This window comes from Aricia agestis, chromosome 6 (assembly GCF_905147365.1).
Source record: "Aricia agestis chromosome 6, ilAriAges1.1, whole genome shotgun sequence".
In the NCBI taxonomy this organism is placed as follows: Eukaryota; Metazoa; Arthropoda; class Insecta; order Lepidoptera; family Lycaenidae; genus Aricia; species Aricia agestis.
This window is the reverse complement of record NC_056411.1, coordinates 16,317,722-16,337,193: the sequence shown is the minus strand read 5'-3', so window position 1 is coordinate 16,337,193 and position 19,472 is coordinate 16,317,722. Positions and strand designations below refer to the sequence as shown.

At 39.0% G+C, this 19,472-nt stretch overlaps 1 protein-coding gene across 4 annotated transcripts; it reads left to right on the top strand.

Moving 5' to 3' along the window:
• The first annotated feature begins 517 nt into the window (after nucleotides 1–517).
• LOC121727941 (PAX-interacting protein 1) lies at nucleotides 518–18,422 on the top strand. Of its 4 annotated transcripts, none has more exons than XM_042116008.1 (16): nucleotides 518–730; nucleotides 819–3,449; nucleotides 3,882–4,049; nucleotides 4,942–5,046; nucleotides 8,366–8,441; nucleotides 10,300–10,433; nucleotides 11,162–11,252; nucleotides 11,866–11,989; nucleotides 13,413–13,509; nucleotides 14,157–14,297; nucleotides 14,646–14,792; nucleotides 15,397–15,609; nucleotides 16,000–16,152; nucleotides 16,667–16,745; nucleotides 17,123–17,348; nucleotides 17,752–18,422. In XM_042116008.1, exons 1-16 carry the CDS (start codon nucleotides 635–637, stop codon nucleotides 18,314–18,316), a joined length of 5,046 nt encoding a protein of 1,681 aa, XP_041971942.1. In that variant the 5' UTR covers nucleotides 518–634; the 3' UTR covers nucleotides 18,317–18,422. The 4 variants fall into 4 exon arrangements, with proteins under 4 accessions (XP_041971942.1, XP_041971941.1, XP_041971940.1 ...); XM_042116007.1 differs by having other exon boundaries at nucleotides 11,159–11,252; XM_042116006.1 differs by having other exon boundaries at nucleotides 3,873–4,049.
• The last annotated feature ends 1,050 nt before the right edge of the window (nucleotides 18,423–19,472 follow it).

Below are 19,472 nucleotides of genomic sequence, written 5' to 3'. Positions count from 1 at the left end.
ACAACATTTCATTACAATCGGTTCGGTAATTTTGGCGTGAAAGCAAGACAGACAGACAGAGATACTTTCGCATTTATAATATTATATATATATATATATATATATATATATATATATATATATATATATATATATATATATATTCTGCCGATATATAAAAAAAATAGGAAAAAATGTGTTTTTGTCATTGAGGTAAGTACTTTAATACTTTATCTATGATTTTTTGTTACAAATACAATCGGGGGGAAATATGTTTTTGCCGTGTAGGTGTAGCCAGTTCTAAAATTCAGTAAATCGTCAACCTGAAATCTGAATATAATATTATCTTTAATTCTTATAATTAATATGATCATTATGACCCGTAGACAGAGCAAATTATGACTACCGTATATATTTTGCAAAATAGGATCGCGGGAAAAATGTTTTTGCCTCAGGTGTTTGCAGTGTAGGTGTTGCCAGTTCTAAAATTCAGTTTTCAGACATTCGTAGCCATTATCTATGGCGACTATGGCCATTAAAATTTAAAAAATATAAATGATGGTCGTATTTTGTTGAGTTTCATTTTTTTGGCAATCGCTTGGAAGATGTGAAATGTTTTATGAAGCAACGTTTATTTATTCTCATGAAATAGAAAATGGTAACGATTGTCGACGACTTGGATTCCTTAACTTTGCAAGAGCAAGTTTTCAAGGATGTCAAGTACTACTTGTCTGGCGATGTCTCTGAAAAGGTATGTTTTTGACGTGCATTCTTGTTTTTATTTTTATTTATGCATTGAATTGCTGTAAAACTGGTATTTCGTTTTATTGTACTCGCAGATTATGCTACTGCTCCAGTCCGGCGGGGCCGAGAATAGAAAGTACTTCACGGATTACGTTACGCATGTAATTTGCGGTCAAAATGCCGTGGACACGGACGTCGAGGATGCCCAGGAGGTCTACCAGATACCTGCTGTGACTCAGAACTGGGTTCTTGCGTGTGCTCGTCTGAAGAAGCTCGCCAACCCTAACCCCTACTTTCCCAGTAAGAATAAGATATTCTCGAATGTGACTGCGTGCGTTTGTAAGGTGAGTGCCGCGGACGCCAAGGCATTATTCGCCCTCATCACATACAATGGTGGGAAAGTGAAGTTAAACTTGGACCCTCAGTGTACACATCTAATCTGTGGTGAAGCCTCCGGCAAGAAGTATAGTGCTGCACTAGGCCAGCCCCGAATAAAAGTTGTGACTCCGGACTGGGTGTTAGAAAGCTTACGGGCGAGAATACAGGCCGCGGTGGATGTTTTTCATCCCAAACTATTAATAGTACCTCAGCCTCCTAAGCCAATGGATCGAATAAGTGCTATCACCGGATTTGATTTTGAGGAAGGTATTGCAAAGAATGAGGTACCCACACAGAACATGGCTGAAAACAAAGATGACAGTACACAAGCACTTTTAGATAGATTAAAGCAGAGAATGCCGTGGAATCATCCGCCTTCTACAGCAAATTCCTCATTGGCTACTTTTAATCCAAGTTCTATGGGATATGTTACATCTATGGCGACTTCTGGAATAATGAGTAAGTCTGTACCGCAAGGTATGGTTACTCAAAACTTACAGATACAGGGAAGTCAAGCAAATACTGCTCATTTAATGCAGAAATTTGGCCAAAATACTATAGTGTCACAAGCGGGTATGCAAAATCAACAATCTGCCTTGTCCCAAGGCTATGGGCATCAGCAGCACCAACAGATTTCTCAGCAACAACACCACCAACAACAGCTTCAGCAACAGCAGCAGCATCAACAACAACAACAACATCATCAGCAACAACTTCAACAACACCAGCAGCAGCAACACCAACAACAGCAACAGCAGCACCAGCAACAACAACAACAACCACATGGACTCTCTGCAATTCAGATTCAACAACAAAAAGTCCTTCAACAACATCAACTGAGAATGCAAATGCTACAGCAAAAAATGGGGACCCAACAGAATCAACAAGGGTTTGTGCAGTCTGGTAACCAAATGAACCAAAATATATCTGGACAAATTCAACAACACATTCAAAATACTCAGCATGGTATTCAACAGAATCAAACACAATCTTCCATGACTTCTGCTCAACAGCAAATTGAAAATATAAGTCAAATGCTCAGCCAGAGTGCTAATAATTTACAGCAACAACAACAGCAGCAGCAACAACAACAGCAGCAACAGCAGCAACAACAACAACAACAATTAGGCCAGCAGAGCATGGGCTTGAAACAGGGCCTGACTTTAAGTCAGCAAAATGCTGTTCAAAATATTGCACAACAACTTGCACAATCTACACAAAATCTACAACAGAGCTTGAATGCCAAGCTTAATCAGAACCTAGGACAGTCACAAGTGCTTAATCAGCAAATATTGAGTACAGGACAGCAAATTTCATCCCAAAATCAGGGTATGATGCAGCAACAAACAGTTCAGTCAATGTCCAATCAACAGAATGTTAATTTGGGTGTTCTTAACCAGCAGAATCTTGCATCCTCTCAAGCACAAACAGTACAAGGTGGACAATTGGGCCAACTGGTAGGGAACACCTCACAGCAGTCAGTTATTGGACAACAGATACAAACACAGCAGGGTTCAAATGTTCCTGCACAAGGTGCATGGAGACAGCAGGTGCAAATGGTCCAGAATGTTCAGGGGCAGCACCAGATCTTACGAAATCCGATGCAGCGCAGCCCACAGGTTATACTACAACAGCAAATAATGCAAACTCAGCAGCAGGGGCTTATAAGTAACCAACAATCTCAGCTGAGTCCCCAGCACCCCATACAACAGGGGCAACAGCAAATTCTACAACAATCCCTCGGCTCGCAGGGTCAGACTCATCATCAAATTTTGGTGCAAAAGCAGCAGCTTCTTAGTGGCTCAGGTCAGCAACAAATCGTCCAAGCACCCCAGCAAGTCCTCATCAATCAGCATGGCCAACAGCAGATACTGGTCCATGGAAACCAGCAGGTTACACTTCAGGGTGGCCAGCAGCTGGTATCTCAAAATCAAATGGTGCACCAAAGTGGGCAGATTGTTAATCAGGGTGGGCAACAAATAATCACACAAGGAGGTCAGCAAGTATTGTCCCAGAGTGGCCAGCACGTGATCACACAGCAGGGCCAGCAGCACCAAGTCGTGATACAAACCCAGTCCTCCCAGCAGCTCGTGACACAGTCCGGTCAGCAGATAATCGGCCAGAACGTCGGACAGAATCAGCAAGTTCTCACCCAAGTGCCTCAGTCACCGCAGCCCGGCTCACAGAATATACAGCAGATAATAACACATAGCGGTGGTCAACAAATAGTTTCGCCGGGTGGCCAGCCCATCCTGCAGCAAGGTGGCCAGAATGTTTCCTGGCAGCAGCAACAGCAGTACCTGCAACAACGCCAACAGATTGGCCAGCCGGGATCTGTCGGACCCAGGGTGAGGATCCTTTTGTTGTCACTTGCATGAATGAGTAATTCATTGCATTATTAGCACTTTAGTAACTTCACTTAAGCACTATAACCCAAAATAATGCATTCTAATATTAAACTTATGTAGCCTCTGGTAATCTTAAAGTTTTAACTGCACTCCTATATTTATCTTAATAAATTAATTTTAAGTAATTTTTGTTCTCACAAAAATATCACTTCAATTTCCTAACTTTACATAACTTTACTTAACATAATTTTAACAAGGTGTGACTGTTATTTTATCATATATTTTAATCAAAACTAATACTCCCTCACATAGTTTTTCACTGGCACATAAAATAATAGTTGCACCTCATTAACTAGCCTTCTCAGAATTGCACCAATCACTTTATAATACACATTTATCACCTCTGCTCCTCTCATTGTTAAGGTATTGCAGGTGTCGTGGTCGGCGGGGGCGGGCGGGCGGCAGCTCATTCACCTGGACGCGCAGACCCACGCCCACCTGCAGCAGATGGACCCCCAGCAGCGCGCCATCTTCGTCGCCCAGCTCCAGAAGCGCCGCCAGCTGAGCATACAGCGTGCACAGGCGCTCGCACAGCAACAGGTATTCATCTATTTTTTTTTATATTTCTCGTCTACATATGGGTGTCAGGGCTTGTTGTCTAATTTCATTTGTACAATAATAATATGTTCTTTGAAGTTTATACACTACTAAAAATTTCAATTTACATACTACATCACTAAATCTTCTAATACAAGGTATTAATCTTATTGTCAGATGAAAATTTCTTTTCACCTCGTTTGATCTTGAAATTGGTCCTAAAAATGCTTTTATCATAATACAAACCTTAGATAGTACCAGCTAATTGCTATGCTCATCTGCAGAGTTTTCTTTTCAAAGGCATAATTTAAAAAATCGGCCATGTGCGAGTCGGTCTCGCGCACGAAGGGTTCCATACCGATACAGAGCAAAAATAGGCTAAAAGTAGTGTTTTTTGTATGGGAGCCCCCCTTAAATTTTTATTTTATTTTAATATTATTATTAAATATTAAAGTACATATTTAACAATTAAAGAATGTGTGAATTCAAGTCCCTCTTGCCATTATTGATATAGAGCGAAAAAGGACGAAATAATCACATTCGTTGTATGGGAGCCCCCCTTAAATATTTATTTTATTTTGTTTTCAGTATTTGTTGTTATAGTGGCAACAGATATACACAATCTGAAAATTTCAGAAGTCTAGCTAGAGCCGTTCTTGAGATACAGCCTGGAGACAGACAGATGGACAGACAATGGAGTGTTAGTAATAGGGTCCCGTTTTTACCCTTTGGGTACGGAACCCTAAAAAAATCTAAATATGGGTAGTTTTCAACATTTTTATGAAATACACAAAATAAAATACTTTTATTTCAGTTAAAAATTATCAATGTCTAACTATAAAAAACATAATGCTTTACATTTAGAAATATTTTAAAAATGTATTTATCATTTCAGCAGCCCGGTGTAGTGTCGGGGTCCCCTGGAGCACCATCTCCTGCACCTCAGAGTGTCACCTTCATCCGCAGCCAGCTGCCCCCCGGCCTTACCCAGCAGCAACAGGTAGATGAATGACCACGTAACCTCTTGCACTCAATCACCTCTGCTTGTTCACTGAGGCCTGTAGAAATAGTCAGTACTTAAGATCTCCGGTCTCAAGACACGGTTCAGGCTCCTTGATTGGTTAGCTGTCAAAATTTGGACCAATCATAGAGCCCAACTGCCTCTTCAGACTGAGATGCATCTTGATCACTATTTATACCGGACTAAGAATAAATGCTTTATGCTTTTTTAAACTTCCAAAACTCTGCTTGTTATTTTTTAAATTGTTATGTTATCATTAAGATCATTATTGTTAAATTAAATGCTTGTGTTTATTTTAGATAATATGGTTTTGTTGCTTCTTTTTTGTTTTCATTTGACAATAAAGGAGAATTAAAACATGCTGCTTTTCATTTCACACTTTTTACTAACTAAATATATAATTTGTAATACTAACACATTTGTATTTTTTCCTGGTTTCCGGAAAAATTAATTCCATTGCACACGCTTTACTAATACAATTTGCGGCAAATGCGATACTTTTATTTATGCATTTTTTTATGTAAGGTATTAGATTCAAAAGCTCCTATGCCTGTATCAACATATTGTGCTAGGGCAGGGGTTCCCAAACTTGTTTTGTCTACTTTGAGAACAAATTATGTTTTAGCACCCCCATTGTTTCAATTTCAAATGCATTCTGATGAAATAAATCACCCCCTATGCCTCTACACAACGCCCCCATATTTTCTAGGTCCCGCACTGCCCCCCTTTAGATCTTCAGCGCCCACAAGGGGGCGTTATCGCCCACTTTGGGAAAGACTGTGCTAGAGTATGATAGAAACAAACAAAACTCATAAATCGACGGGTGCAAAGTAAAAAAAGTCATCTGCAATTTTGAGTTTTTCGTTTTTTTGTAGAAACTAGCTTAAAATATCATGTTCTACAACATAACAAAAACAAAAATTCAAATATCACCTTATTTCTGGTACTTTTGTCACGTAAAAGAAGACATCTACTCCTGTTTTGTGAAATTGCACGACGTAGATGCGGATAACTACCGCTGGTCGTCTATACGCGGGACGCGCGGGGTTAATGTTATGCGGCATAAGCGGCTATCTGCCATATAGCTTTTTCTACGTTGCGATTGTGATTTAGATGTCTCAATTTACTTTTGTAAATTAGTATTGTTTGTTATGTTTATGAGTACCTTTCTATGTTAATTCTTATTGTTATTATATTAATTGACTTCTAATTTCTTTCTGTTATTTTTTACTGTTGTTTCATGTTCAGAAAGTCCAAAACAACTTTTTTAAAGAAGTTGAAAGTTTCCAGAACATAAACGATAGATTTATCGAGCAAAATACTGTGTTGCCTGATGAAGAATTATTGAACTTCTATAGAAAACCTTGATGTATCAGCGATGAATACAAATTAATATAAGTTAACTTCGTAAGATAAGTCCTCATGATCTGAATACTCTGGGCCAGTCACACCAGTTCACTCTCAGTCTAAAATATAAAATGATTTTGAAAATTTGGATGTCGATCTAAGCAAATTATTGAATACGCCAACGCCCTCAGAATACAATTCATCACTTCAAGTCCGCCGCGTCCATTATCAGTATTAGATCAAAATATTTTGTCTTTTTTATTAAACAGATAGTTTGATCTCATATAATCTATGACCTGCTTGAGTTTATTAACTCATATATCGAGCCATCGAGTATATTATCCCTCTCAAACTGTGAATCTTCTAAAGACAACACCATTGATACTTCTTCGGCAGTGGAGGCATCAAGTGATTGTTCTACGCCTTCCTCGTTAAACGGTAGAAAAAGACGTCAGTTCAGTATTGATGTAAAGAAAAGGCGATTGAGAAATAAAGATACGTGTATTGACACGTGACGTAAATTACGACAAAATTTAGGTAAACAATTACATCAGTCCAGAAATGGGAAATTGCAACCTGCAAAACATCATATTCCGGCATTTGCAAGTTTAACTGTAGCGCAAAAATATCTCGCGAAGTATTCATTTTAACTTATCTTTGACCGGTTTTAGGATCTCTGTGATCATGAAAAGCAATTAAGAAATCGTTGAAATAAAATTTCATTTTGTGTTCTGAAGAATCGTATACATTCCTCCGATGGTGTTAAAACGTCCGGCGATGCTTATGATGTTATAATGAACCCATCATGATCACAATTCACAAGTGCCAAGTACAAAGACTTACTCGTAATAAGCCTCTGCCTAAATTATAATAATTTACAACATAGTTCCTGTACTGATAATGATACTGAATACTTTTTAAATTAGTTTTAAAGTAATTAAAGTATTGACACAGAATTTAATTTTTGTTGTGAGAAATTACGATTTGTACGAAAGTAAATGAATGATTCCTAAGTATATCCAAACTAATATTAAAATGGGAAAGTATGTTTTTTTATTTATTTATTTGTTTGTCCTTCCTTCACGCTCTAACTAAGAAACTAATCGTATTGTTTTTTGGCATAAACTTATTTGAAAAGATAAAACCGCTTATATTACTAGACTACTTTTGGTCTTGGAATAACATCATGTTTCTAAGGGAGCTTACAGCAATATTTGCATTTTACGCGATTTTCAAATTCCACGCGAGCGAAGCCGCGAGCAAAAGCTAGTATTTCATATTTTAACTTCCTTCTAAATCGTGCACCTTGCACCGAATCGACAACGTAGAAAACGATATCTACGCAATTATGTTCTGAGCTTGGTGTTTTTAAGGTGTAAAACGGGCATTAACTACATATTTTAATAACATAAAGTGTTATACTTTACTTAGGTACTGATAATGGCACTAGTGATCGGTAAAAATACTTTAATAAATATAATTTTTAATTCCCACGTAGAAACGACCAAGTGGTAGTTAACTCAGTTGTCATATTTTCAAGCGCAATGTAGATGCAGACAACTACAATATCTCGTAAATTAAACATAAATAGAAGAAATTAAATATACATGTAGATTAATTTATAAATAATGAAACAACGATGAAAATTTCAATAAATTTGATTGGAAATTGACAAAATGGGAGCATTTTTTCCTATTATGCGCTCTCCTGAAAAGTAGCTGTTTTGTAGATGACTCTTTTTACTTTGCACCCGTCGAAATGAAGAAAAAAGTTAATTGAAATAAAAAACCATACTATTTTTATACGGTATAATAATATTTTATAATATCCACGGAGCTAAAACTCTGTGATAATATCCCTTACATACATCAAAAGGTAATATATCTTTTCTTATTTATTTTAAAGTGTATACACGATTGATGTTGTTTATATATAGAGTGCTTATATGCAGGTACAGTGGCTGCAGCAGCAGGGCGCTAGAACGGCGACCATTCCCTCGCAGCCCGCACAACCGCCTCAGTCACCTGGTGAGTATAGCTGTTGGGGGCATAAGGGTCATATTATGAGCCCAACATAAACAGTTTCTTCTATATAGGGATGGCTAAGTCTGTGTGATATTCGAGTTACATCAATCTTCAAAATGTAAGACGCAAGAGAAGCCTTTACCCCACAATATTCCAACACAATATCTTAAGACTTAGGGCCGGTTTCACCACTTTCTGATAAAGTGCCTAATAGGGTATTCACAACTTTTTTGGCAGATTCTCCATACTTGATCTGTCAAGTTAATTGGTGGATAGCCTTATCAGGAAGTAGTGAAACAGGCCCTTAAAGTATTAATTACTTACTAAACACCGAAATATAACGTCAGGATAAGCGAATCATATTGTTTTTCAGAAAAAATTACTTTACGCTAGTTAGTATTATAATACGCTAGTTACATGTCAGAAAAACTATTTTTACATGATTACCTTAAGCCCGCATTGCTGGTTTTAATGACTTTGATACATGGCTGATGACCCAAAAAGATTTAATATGTATCATTTTCCATATCATTTGATGCATATTTGTAAGTGTATGACTTACAGATTGACTTACAGTATATTATGTACGATGAGTCGGCAAAGATTCTTTTTAGCGCAGATTTATTACTTAAAAAAACAAAGATTTAGTAAAAACGATCTAACATTTTTAAGGTCGCGTAAAACTTGCAAGTGCTTGCGTTTAGAAATTTTGATATTCAATACGGTCTCATACATAGTGAACGATTGACGTATCAAACGGATATTATAATTTCAAAACGGCATAAATACATCTAATCCGGTGTCTTTTATTTGCGTCAACTTTTATACTTAGTTTGTGATAAACTCCCGGACAAACGCTATGTAGTTTAGACGACATTTTAAAATGGAATACTACGATTTTGACTGTAAGTTTTTTTAATTTTTAAGATGCTAGTATGATATGCCGGTATCTATCTGGTATTTTGAGATAAAAATATTTTCATATTGTTGTAATTACAAAGAATCTGTGATAATAATACCTACAAAGTATAATTTTACGTAAAATGTGTTAGTTTATTATTTATTATGTTTTATACACAGTATTATATTCATTATGTTGTACAGCACTTAAATTTTTATGAATATTTGAATTTTCTTACTTTTATTGTTTTAGAATAATTTTCCTTTAATACTGTAACGAAACGTTAGTATTAATATTACATTAGAAATGTGTGGACTCTATTTATATAATAGTTTTTACAAAATATAACAATCCTTAGATAATATCTTACTCCTTGAATCGGTAAGGTCAATCACCTCTTACAGTCGATGGTCAGGCGCGCGTTCGTAAAACGCGTGTATGTGTTTGTTACTTTCAGGGAATATTGAATAAAAATTTCGCTTTAAAAACTTTAAATATGCTGTGTTGTCTTTACTGAATGCTAGTAGACAACTGTAAAAATGTGTGATAACTGATATTACAATTATTGCATCACGGATATGTATTTACATATCCATGACGCAATAATAATTGTAATATCACGTTATATACTTTTTAATTAATGTTTTTGTTTTTTGGGATTACTTTATATATGGATTTCGTTTTTTTTTTGTGACGTTACTGCTTTTAAATTAGAAATATAATATTAAACAAAGTAGCGTCAGTGTGTGCTTTACGTGTATGCTCGCGAACGTAAATACGCATAACGCACTCAAGTACGCATTTTACGTCATGCACGCATTAGTACGTACGTTTTGTGCGATATTTACATTTTTTTTAAATTATTGTGCCTAAATCGTAAATAAGGTTTCTCAGCAAGTGAACTTATGTATTTGTCATGTGTGTCTGTCCGTCCGATTGTCACAGCCACTTTTTTGTCAGTGAGCGGCGTGGCTGGCGCTACGGGCGTGGAGTCGCCGATGCAGCAGCTGCAGCGCCAGCAGCAGTACCAGCGGCTGCAGCAGCTGCAGGCGCAGCGGGAGCACGCGCCGCACCACCACCAACCACCCAAACAGGTAAATATTCGAACTCTCTGAACGTCGTGACTACCACCGGTTCGAGAGCTAACCCGGCGAGACGAAAGAAGATGATTTTAAAAGATGGATTTTTTTCTTTTAAAAAGATATTTATTTTACTTACCTAATAAAAACAAACCTTGGTCCTTTTATGTGTTATATCATGCATAATCGTCTAAGATGCGAACTTAAAATTAGCTTCACCGAGCTCATAATAGAATGAAACATATTTTATAACATATTTAGTATATTACAAAATATGTCGAGAATGAGTTGTCTAAAAATATCTTCGACAGACTAAATTTAATTATTATTTTTTAAAAGGTCGATTCAGTAAAGGTCGTTTTAAGTTCGGATCTTCTATTGTAATGGAGGTTTTAATATTCCAAATCTTCCTCCAATATTAAATTTTGATACTGTAATGCTATACGCAGAATAAATGAAGAATGTTATGTAACGTTTAGTGCAGCTATCCCCAACCCGCGGCGCGCCGGGACTTTTTCAGTGGCCCGCGTGTAGTTAAACCATTTTAAAACCCCTACCGGCAAAATAGTGCAAAGTGGTCGTGAAAGTCGTAAAAATTTTACAACTTTTTAATCGCTAATTTTAAATTATGTTCTTATTTTAGCCCTAAAAATTTTGGACATGTTTGTGGCCCGTGGAAAAAAAAGTTTAGGAACACTGGTTTAATGGGTTTGGTAAACTCTGACGTTTGTTCAATATAGCAGGTGGCGCCAGTGACGCAGCACGTAGTGGCGCCGTTGCAAGAGCAACAGGTGGACGCGCTCCTTACACCCACCACGCCGGAGCAACAGCAAGGTAATTTTTTTTATTTATTTATTTAAATCAGGCTACGTAGGCCCATACAATATATACCTTAATTAATCTTAATAACTACACTTTATCACGAATTAACGGCGAGGTGACGCTCGCTTCGTTCCGGAGTCTCCCCCGGAACCTTCGGTAAACCACGACAGTCGGCCAGAATTCCTCCGCTTCAGAGGTCGACAGAAGATGCGTCGGTACTCTCACCATAAAGGATAACATTATGCTACTAACATACATGTTGCTGTCTCCGTATGTAACGCTGAAAAAGCCACTCGACAGATATTTTTTAAATTACACAACCCAAAAAAATATATTAAAAAATATTTTATTGGGTTGTGTAATTTGTGTTGTAAAGGACAACCACACGGATAAACTAGATCGTGGAGATGTTTTATTATTATTGGCTGTGTACTTATTGAAATAAATAGATTCATAATGTTTATTAACGCTGGGATATTTTTAAAGCATGGATACGCAATTTCCTTTTGATGGCATCCAAGCAGTGCTTTTTACAAAGCATTACTAAATACTTAAAAATATTATATTGTGTCACTTTATTTCTGTTACTGGCTTCCTTTTTATGTGAATTTCTTGATTTCTACAGCAGGTGCAGGCGCGTTGCTGGTGAACCCTAAGACTAAGACGGCATTAGCCAACATGCTGTCCATCCGGCTGCAGGGCGCCGCGCCGCCGCCCGAACATGAGCCCTCCGCCGCCGGCACGCTCAGGTACAAACACAGATGTACAGACTACAAGGATATTTATGAGGCGCCATGTTGTAAAATGTCACTTTTGAAATAACACAGATCTACAAGGATATTTATGAGGCGCCATGTTGTTAAATGTCCTTTTGAAATAACACAGATCTAGAAGAATGATTAAGAGGTGCCATATTGTAAAATAGCACTTTAAAAAAACACAGATCTACAAGCATGGTTAGGAGATGCCATGTTGTAAAATGGCACTTTGAAATAACACACAATATCTACAAGGATGTAAAAGCCATTACAATGTGGCACTTTAAAAGCAACACAGGTCTACAAATATTTTCTAGCGTAGCCATATTTAAATGGTGTGACAATTTAAATATGGCGGCGCTAGAAAATATTTGTGGTCCATATTTTGTGTTTTTGCTAAAGGGCATTGAGTAACTTTGTATGGACCTGTGGCGTCATTATTTTTCCAGCGGCCAGGGATTACACAAATACTATTTTGTAGCACTACATTAGAGAAACATATATTAGTAATAAAAATTGTTCTAACTAATATTGGAGCTGAGCTACGATTATTTTAGTATATTTATTTTTGCTCCTTATGTTCACAAAATCAATAGTAATTAACGTTACTTTATGGAGCTATCCTTAACAAACAGGTATAGAAAGGGTATATTAATCTGTTGAATATATATTTCTCACTAGCTATTGCCCACGACTTCGTCCGCGTCAAATATACGAATAATTTTTCATACACATTTTCACACTGGGTTTAATTCTCGTCCGACTAAAATATAGCCAGACATGAAACATTTCACTAGACAGTGGTTTTCAAAGGACCGGATGCAATATTCATCATCATCATCATCGTCATCATCATCAGCCTATTGCCGTCCACTGCTGAACGTAGGCCTCCCCCAATGAGCGCCAACCATCCCGATCTTGGGCAGTCCTGCAACGTGCAGAACGGTTTTTTTTTTAATAGCTTAATACAAACATTTTGTATTAAGCTATTAAAAAAAACTAGCATTTTAGACTACATAACCAAGCAGCAATGAGATGAAGTTAATGAAGTAAAATTAAAAATAAATAAAGTGTCTATAATCTGAGACACAATCTCATTTGATACACGTTATTTGACACAAAGTCTAAGCTTATTTACGTTACTATTTTAACTGTGCCATTCATTTTTGTTACGCCAGTGGAATTAATAAGAAGTCATGTTAGAACATAATTTTTACTGAAATTTTCAACGTCGTCTTTAATTATTTCAAAGAAATTAATGGACATAAAGATTTAGCCCGATTGCTATTCAAAATTTGCACATCGAATAAGCTTTAAAATGTTTTTATATTAACCTAATATTTATGATTCATAGAAGAATGATGTTGTTGTTGTAAGTAGAAGACTAGTAATCACAGTGCGTATCTCCTCCCAGGCTGATGACAGCTGCGCACGCGGCGGGCGGCACGGTGCGCGCGCCGACACGCCTACTACTTGGCCCCGCCCACCACGCACATCCCGTGCCGCAACAGGTATGATAGTTTAAAGCTACAAACAAATTATCGGACGTTTTCATAATCATAAGTCGCGGCTGATGGATGCGGCTTAACAATGTGCACGGTTCATCCGTGGACGTCCGCGGATGCAAAAAAGGAAGATGAGTCTTCGGATGTCTGGCCAGTCATTTCAGAACCTAAAACGTCCGCGGATGCGTCCCCGCGCCCCGTTCATAACGTCTGCGGATGCAAAAACATCCCGCTAGCCAGATTCTTTTCGGAGATCCGAACGCTCAAAGTCGCGTCCGCGACTTAAATGTCAGACAATGTGCACAGTTTAGTGTATTTTGTATTTATCAGATAGAAACAAGCCGCATCCGATGAAAATGTCCGATGTTGGCGTTTAGCCAACTTCTTCTGCAGGGTGTAACAAAACCAAGTGATAATACTTTAGGGTGTGTATGTGTCCCTTATACAGAGCTCACTTTGAAAGTAGCAGCGCTGAAAGAGCAATTTTTTGTGATTTGTATGGGCAAGCGCCCCTGCGTCAGGAATTTTCCCATACAAAAGTTTAAAAAAGTTACTCTTTCAGCGCTGCTACAGTCAAATATACAGGGGGACTCATACAAACCCTACACTTTGTATACAGTACTTAAGTCCCGAATTAAAAAAATATCTCTCAGGCGGGTGCGACGGGCGTGGTCGGCAACAAGGTGTACGCGGGCGCCGTGCGCGCCGCGCCGCCGCGAGCGCAATTCTACGGACACAATCCTAACCTCAAACTGCCTCCGGATCTCTTCCTGCTGGGATGCGTGTTTCATATCGTATGTTTAACTATTTATCTAGAACATTATGCTAGAAATTTGACCAGTGAATCTATAATAATTGATGAAATAAATAGAAACCTCCTTTTTTGTTTACTCTTTATAGACAAGCTGTACCTTTTATTCAAAAAAACATTCATCGTCTATGGGTCAATTCAGACCGTAACGACGCGTAGATGCATTTCTAAATTTGTACTGAATTGACAGATTTCGGGAGCGTGAGACGTCTTGCAAATCTGTCAAATCCATACAAATTTAGAAATGCATCTACGCGTCGCGGTGTGGTCTGAATTGACCCTATGACGTTTGTACATATTGTATTTAAAAAACTTGTCTATAATTTTCAAGGTGGAGTACCAGCAATCTGTGGGTGCGGAGCGAGTAGCGCGGTGGGCGGAGGCGATCGCACGGCGCGGCGGGGAGGTGGAGGCGGGGTACTGTGCGCGCGTCACGCACGTGCTGTGCGAGACGCAGCGGCACGGCGTCGTCATGCAGGTGAAAAAATTTGCAATACTTCAATTGAGTAACCTGATTCTGCTATTTATTATACACCTTCAAAGTACGGTAGAGTCACCGCTCGGTATTCACCCCGAGTGCACGCGCGCAGCTTGCTTAAACGTTGTATTTGTGCATTCGCTTAAAGTACCTTCGCACTAGTGATGGGATTCACCAATCCGAGTTATCGATATCCATAGCGACAACTATACAGTCAATGGATCGTTACTTGACAAGGTCATCATCTACAAGTAGCCTGAAAAGATCAGCTGAAGATAGTGAAGATGTTTGGAGGTTTCCTAAGAAAACTGCACCATCTAAACTGCAGAAAAGTTACGACCATAGCCGTAACCTAACATCTCCTAACAGCTACGAAACACTAAATGTCGATAATGTAGTGCATCCAATCGACCAAAATCTACGCGAAGCTACCATACCTGTAAAGAAGAAAGGTCACATTCCACCAGTAATCTTGGATATCAAACCGGAATGGACTCATAAAACCATCCAGGATTTGGTCTCACAGCATACCAAAACATACCACCTACAATATTGTGTACAGCTTGAGTTTAAATAATTTATCATCATTTAATATGCGTTGCAGGCCCTGCGTGACGCCAAACGCTGCGTGACCGCGTACTGGGTGTCTGACACGATGGAGCGTCGCAGCGTGGCGCCGCCGTGGCAGGCGCTGCACCTGCCCGCGCTGCATGCCGCACACGAGCGGCCTGCGCGACACCACCGCGCTGCGCTGTCCGGCTGGCGGCGCGACGAGCGGCGACGGCTGGCGTGCGCGCTTCGCCAGTTGGGTGCTAAGGTAATCCATACTAATATTATAAATGCGAAAGTCTGTCTATTACTGGAATAAAGGCAGCCGCAGAGCTTAAAATAATAAAAAATACAAGCAAATTTATAGAATCAAAACCGGAATATGAGGTGGTAATTTGCTGGTTTAAATCTATTTGACAATTATAAATAGGTATTTGAATCTATTTATGTTTGCATATAAATAATGTCGATACAAATAGGTTATGTAAATCTTGTCAATAAAGATACATAAACACAGTGTATAACTATTTAAAATCCGCTGCCTTTGTGACTTTTCCAATTTGCTAAATAAATCAGACCTTGCATAATGATAAGATATTATGTAAATATTTTATTAGTAGGGGCTACAAGTTTTTCATGATTTTACTTTCGTTTACAGATGACGCCTTACATGAGTCGCGACAACACAGTTCTAATAGTGAAGCGGGCGGAGGGCAACAAGTACAGGCGCGCGCGCGAGTGGGGCGTGCCCGTCGTCAGCGCCGCCTGGCTCACAGACCTGCTCGTCGGCAACATGAGCGCGCTATCGCAGGTACACTCTAGACTCAAGATTCTAGAGCAGCTATCCCCAACCCGCGGCCCGCCTTGACTTGATTTGTGGCCCGCGTGCTCTTAAACCACCGCCCACCGGCAAAATAATGTAAAGTTGTAGTGAAAGTCGTGACATTTTTTAAATCGTTAATTTTGATAAACTATTTTTTCACCTTACATTTTTTTATTGCGGCCCGCGACACCAAGACCAAACATATTTGTGGCCCGCATGAAAAAAAGGTTGGGGACCACTGGTCTGACTCAAGACTAGAACATTGTCGGTACTAATATCTACAAACACTTAAGAAAATCTCCCTTACAAAAAAAAATGTACTGTGTTCAAGTGACTTTGGCAATGCAGACAAGGTTTCATTTTTTATCTCGCTCGTGAATTATATGCTCGTGCATTGTTTATCATGATACTATCACAAATGCACTAACTCATCTTTAGTTTACTATTTACTTAGTAGTCTTGTTTCTGTGTGTTACAAAAACGTAATATTTTTATTTTACAGATTGAGAATGCAAAATACCAGCAGTTTAATCTTCCAAGTCCCTTCCGCATGGACTACAGTTTGGTGTCACATTTGATGAGTAAGTATCCAATAACACAACAACCACTTTAATAATATTGTAAGGATAAAAATATGAAGATTTTAATCATATTTTGTGAATTTCCATCCACATTTTGTTGCAGCAAATTTTTGATTACAGCATCATCTAAGTTATTTTTGTTTTATTAATGCCTTTAGCACATTGACGCTGCGAACTAACGGCGAACCCATTTATTGTCTCACCCGCCAAACGACAATGTGTTATATTGCATCTCGATCTATTCCTGTTTCGCAGATTTTTCGCGTTTCGCAGTGTCGGTGTGCTAAAGGTGTAACTTTGTATAATAAAATTATAAAATACTTCTGTGTAACAAAACTGTAAATAAAATAAATAAACACTGTGTTAATTTTTCACAGATGCATGGAAGATGCCCATCAACATAACTCAGGAGTCTCACGAGCGGGCGAAGCGTGCGGCGGCGTCGGCTGCCGGTCGGCGCGCCAAGCGGCCGCGACTGTCGCCACCCGCGCCGCCGCCGCCGCCCACCGCGCCGCCCGCACCGCCGCCGCTACAGCTCGCACCCCGTGTGCTGTTCTCTGCTGTCAGTGCGCACGAGCAGCAACGACTCGCTGCCATCGTCAGGTAATATCCTACCCATCTAGTGTAAATGAAAAGCTTCGCTGTCTTTTTGTGTGGTGTGATTTTATTAAAATCCAAACGGCAAATTGAGACTTAAATCTTCATAATATCTATAATATAAAAATGAGTCGCTGAATGTGTTGATAAGCGCAAAACCCGAGAACGGCTGAACGGATTGGGCCCTGGAATTCGTAGAAGTCCAGGGACCTTCCCTGGACTTCTACGAATATTTTAAGACTAAAATTAGCCCAATCCGTTATTAAGACTTTTAAGTGACACGAAGTTCACCGGGACATGTAATAGTATGTAATATTTTTTTTTATCGTTAAATTGATTGTAGTTAAGGGGGGTGGAGTGGTACGCGTTGTTGTCAATAGGAATGTAAATTTTCATATTTTTGTTTCAGACAACTCGGAGGTCTTGTGGTGACGTCGGCTGCTGAGGCGACGCACCTGATAATGGAGAAGCTGGTGCGGACGACCAAGCTGATCAGCTGCCTCGTCACCGTCAAACACTTACTTTCACCCGAGTGGGTATTAGAGAGCCAGCGGCAAAACAAGTTCGCGGACGAGGCGCAGTACGGTCTGAGGGACGAGACCTTCAATACATCGTTCAAATGTGACGTCAACGAGGTGCTGCTTTGTGGTGAGCAGCGACGGCGTCTGTTCGAGGGAATAACTTTCTATCTGACCCCCTGCGTGAAGCCCGGCCGAGCCGCCCTCAGCGAGATGATCGAGCTCTGCGGCGGCCGCGTCGAAAAGAACCGCCGCTCGTACGTGTCCATACAGGAGATGCACGCGCGGCGCCCCTACAGCTATCTCGTTCTTACAGTCCCCAACGATCTCCATCTAGTATACTATCTCCTGCAGTCCGAAAAGACGCTCAATGTTGTGTGCAACACCGAAGTCGTGTTGTCCGCTATAATGCGACAGAAATTGGAAATACAAGAGTTCTTAGTCCAAATTGATTGAATTTTTATAACATTGATATGAATTTTGTATAATATGAAATATTTTATAAATGATTTGTTTATTGACATGAGAATGTATTTGATGCAGTAAATTTAATATTTTAGTACTTTCTGTCTTATTTATTGCACGAAAAAAAGAAAGCTATCCTATTACATAGCGTATTTCATAGTTTAAAACAAATGGGCTACATTTTAGGGTTCCGTAGCCAAATGGCAAAAACGGAACCCTTATAGATTCGTCATGTCTGTCTGTCTGTCCGTCCGTATGTCACAGCCACTTTTCTCCGAAACTATAAGAGCTATACTATTGAAACTTGGTATGTAGATGTAGTCTGTGAACCGCTTTAAGATTTTGATACAAAATTGGAAAAATTATTGAAAATTTTATAAAAAATAGATACAACTGAAACAAAAAAAAAATCATCTAACCTGTGCGTGTGGGGTATCTATGGATAGGTTTCTAATATCATTTTTTATAACCTGAATAGTTTGCGAGAGAGACTCTTCCAAAGTGGAAAAATGTGTGTGTCCCCCTCTAACTTCTACATGGTAAGTCTAAAAAATATATAATTATTATTATGATGTGTAATCAGAGAAGTTGATTCCTATGCAAATCGGGGACCTAAGTCACAGTATAGCAATATGACATATCCCTACAGTAGTGAAACGAATGTACTTGCGCAGAACAACGGAGGGGTATGCGCGGGGAAGCGGGCGGCGCGGGCCCGCGTACACAAACTCGCGGAGTTTGTGTACGCGGGGAAGCGGGCGGCGCGGGCCCGCGTACACAAACTCGCGGAGTTTGTGTACCTGCGCCCACAAGGGTGACGTTGGCGCGTTGTCTACGAATTTTGTGTTGTAAAACGATAACTTATCTTATAAACAATAGGATATTATAATAAATGTTCAGTGTACGGATGTTAATCTGATTCAAAAAACAAAAAGGATTTAAATTTTCATAAATATCGGCTCACAGTTTACACTAATATTGTGTTGGCCTTGGCGGCATGTATTTGCATCTCTGTTTTATTGTTTACGTTGTAAGAAGTGTAACAAGGAGAGAAACAATATAGAATAAATTAAAAATCTGTCAAATACCCTGTTACATACGAATTAGTACCTACCTGCCAGTAGCCAGGTATACACATCAAGTGTAA

What these genes read in the sequence shown, in the direction of transcription:
- LOC121727941 (XM_042116005.1), top strand. Translation starts at nt 635, where the DNA reads ATGGTAACGATTGTCGACGACTTGGATTCCTTAACTTTGCAAGAGCAA. An exon ending in CACGCCGGAGCAACAGCAAG is followed by an intron (nt 11,253 to 11,865) that starts GTAATTTTTTTT and finishes TGATTTCTACAG; the next exon opens with CAGGTGCAGGCGCGTTGCTG. An exon ending in GGCACGGCGTCGTCATGCAG is followed by an intron (nt 14,793 to 15,396) that starts GTGAAAAAATTT and finishes TATGCGTTGCAG; the next exon opens with GCCCTGCGTGACGCCAAACG.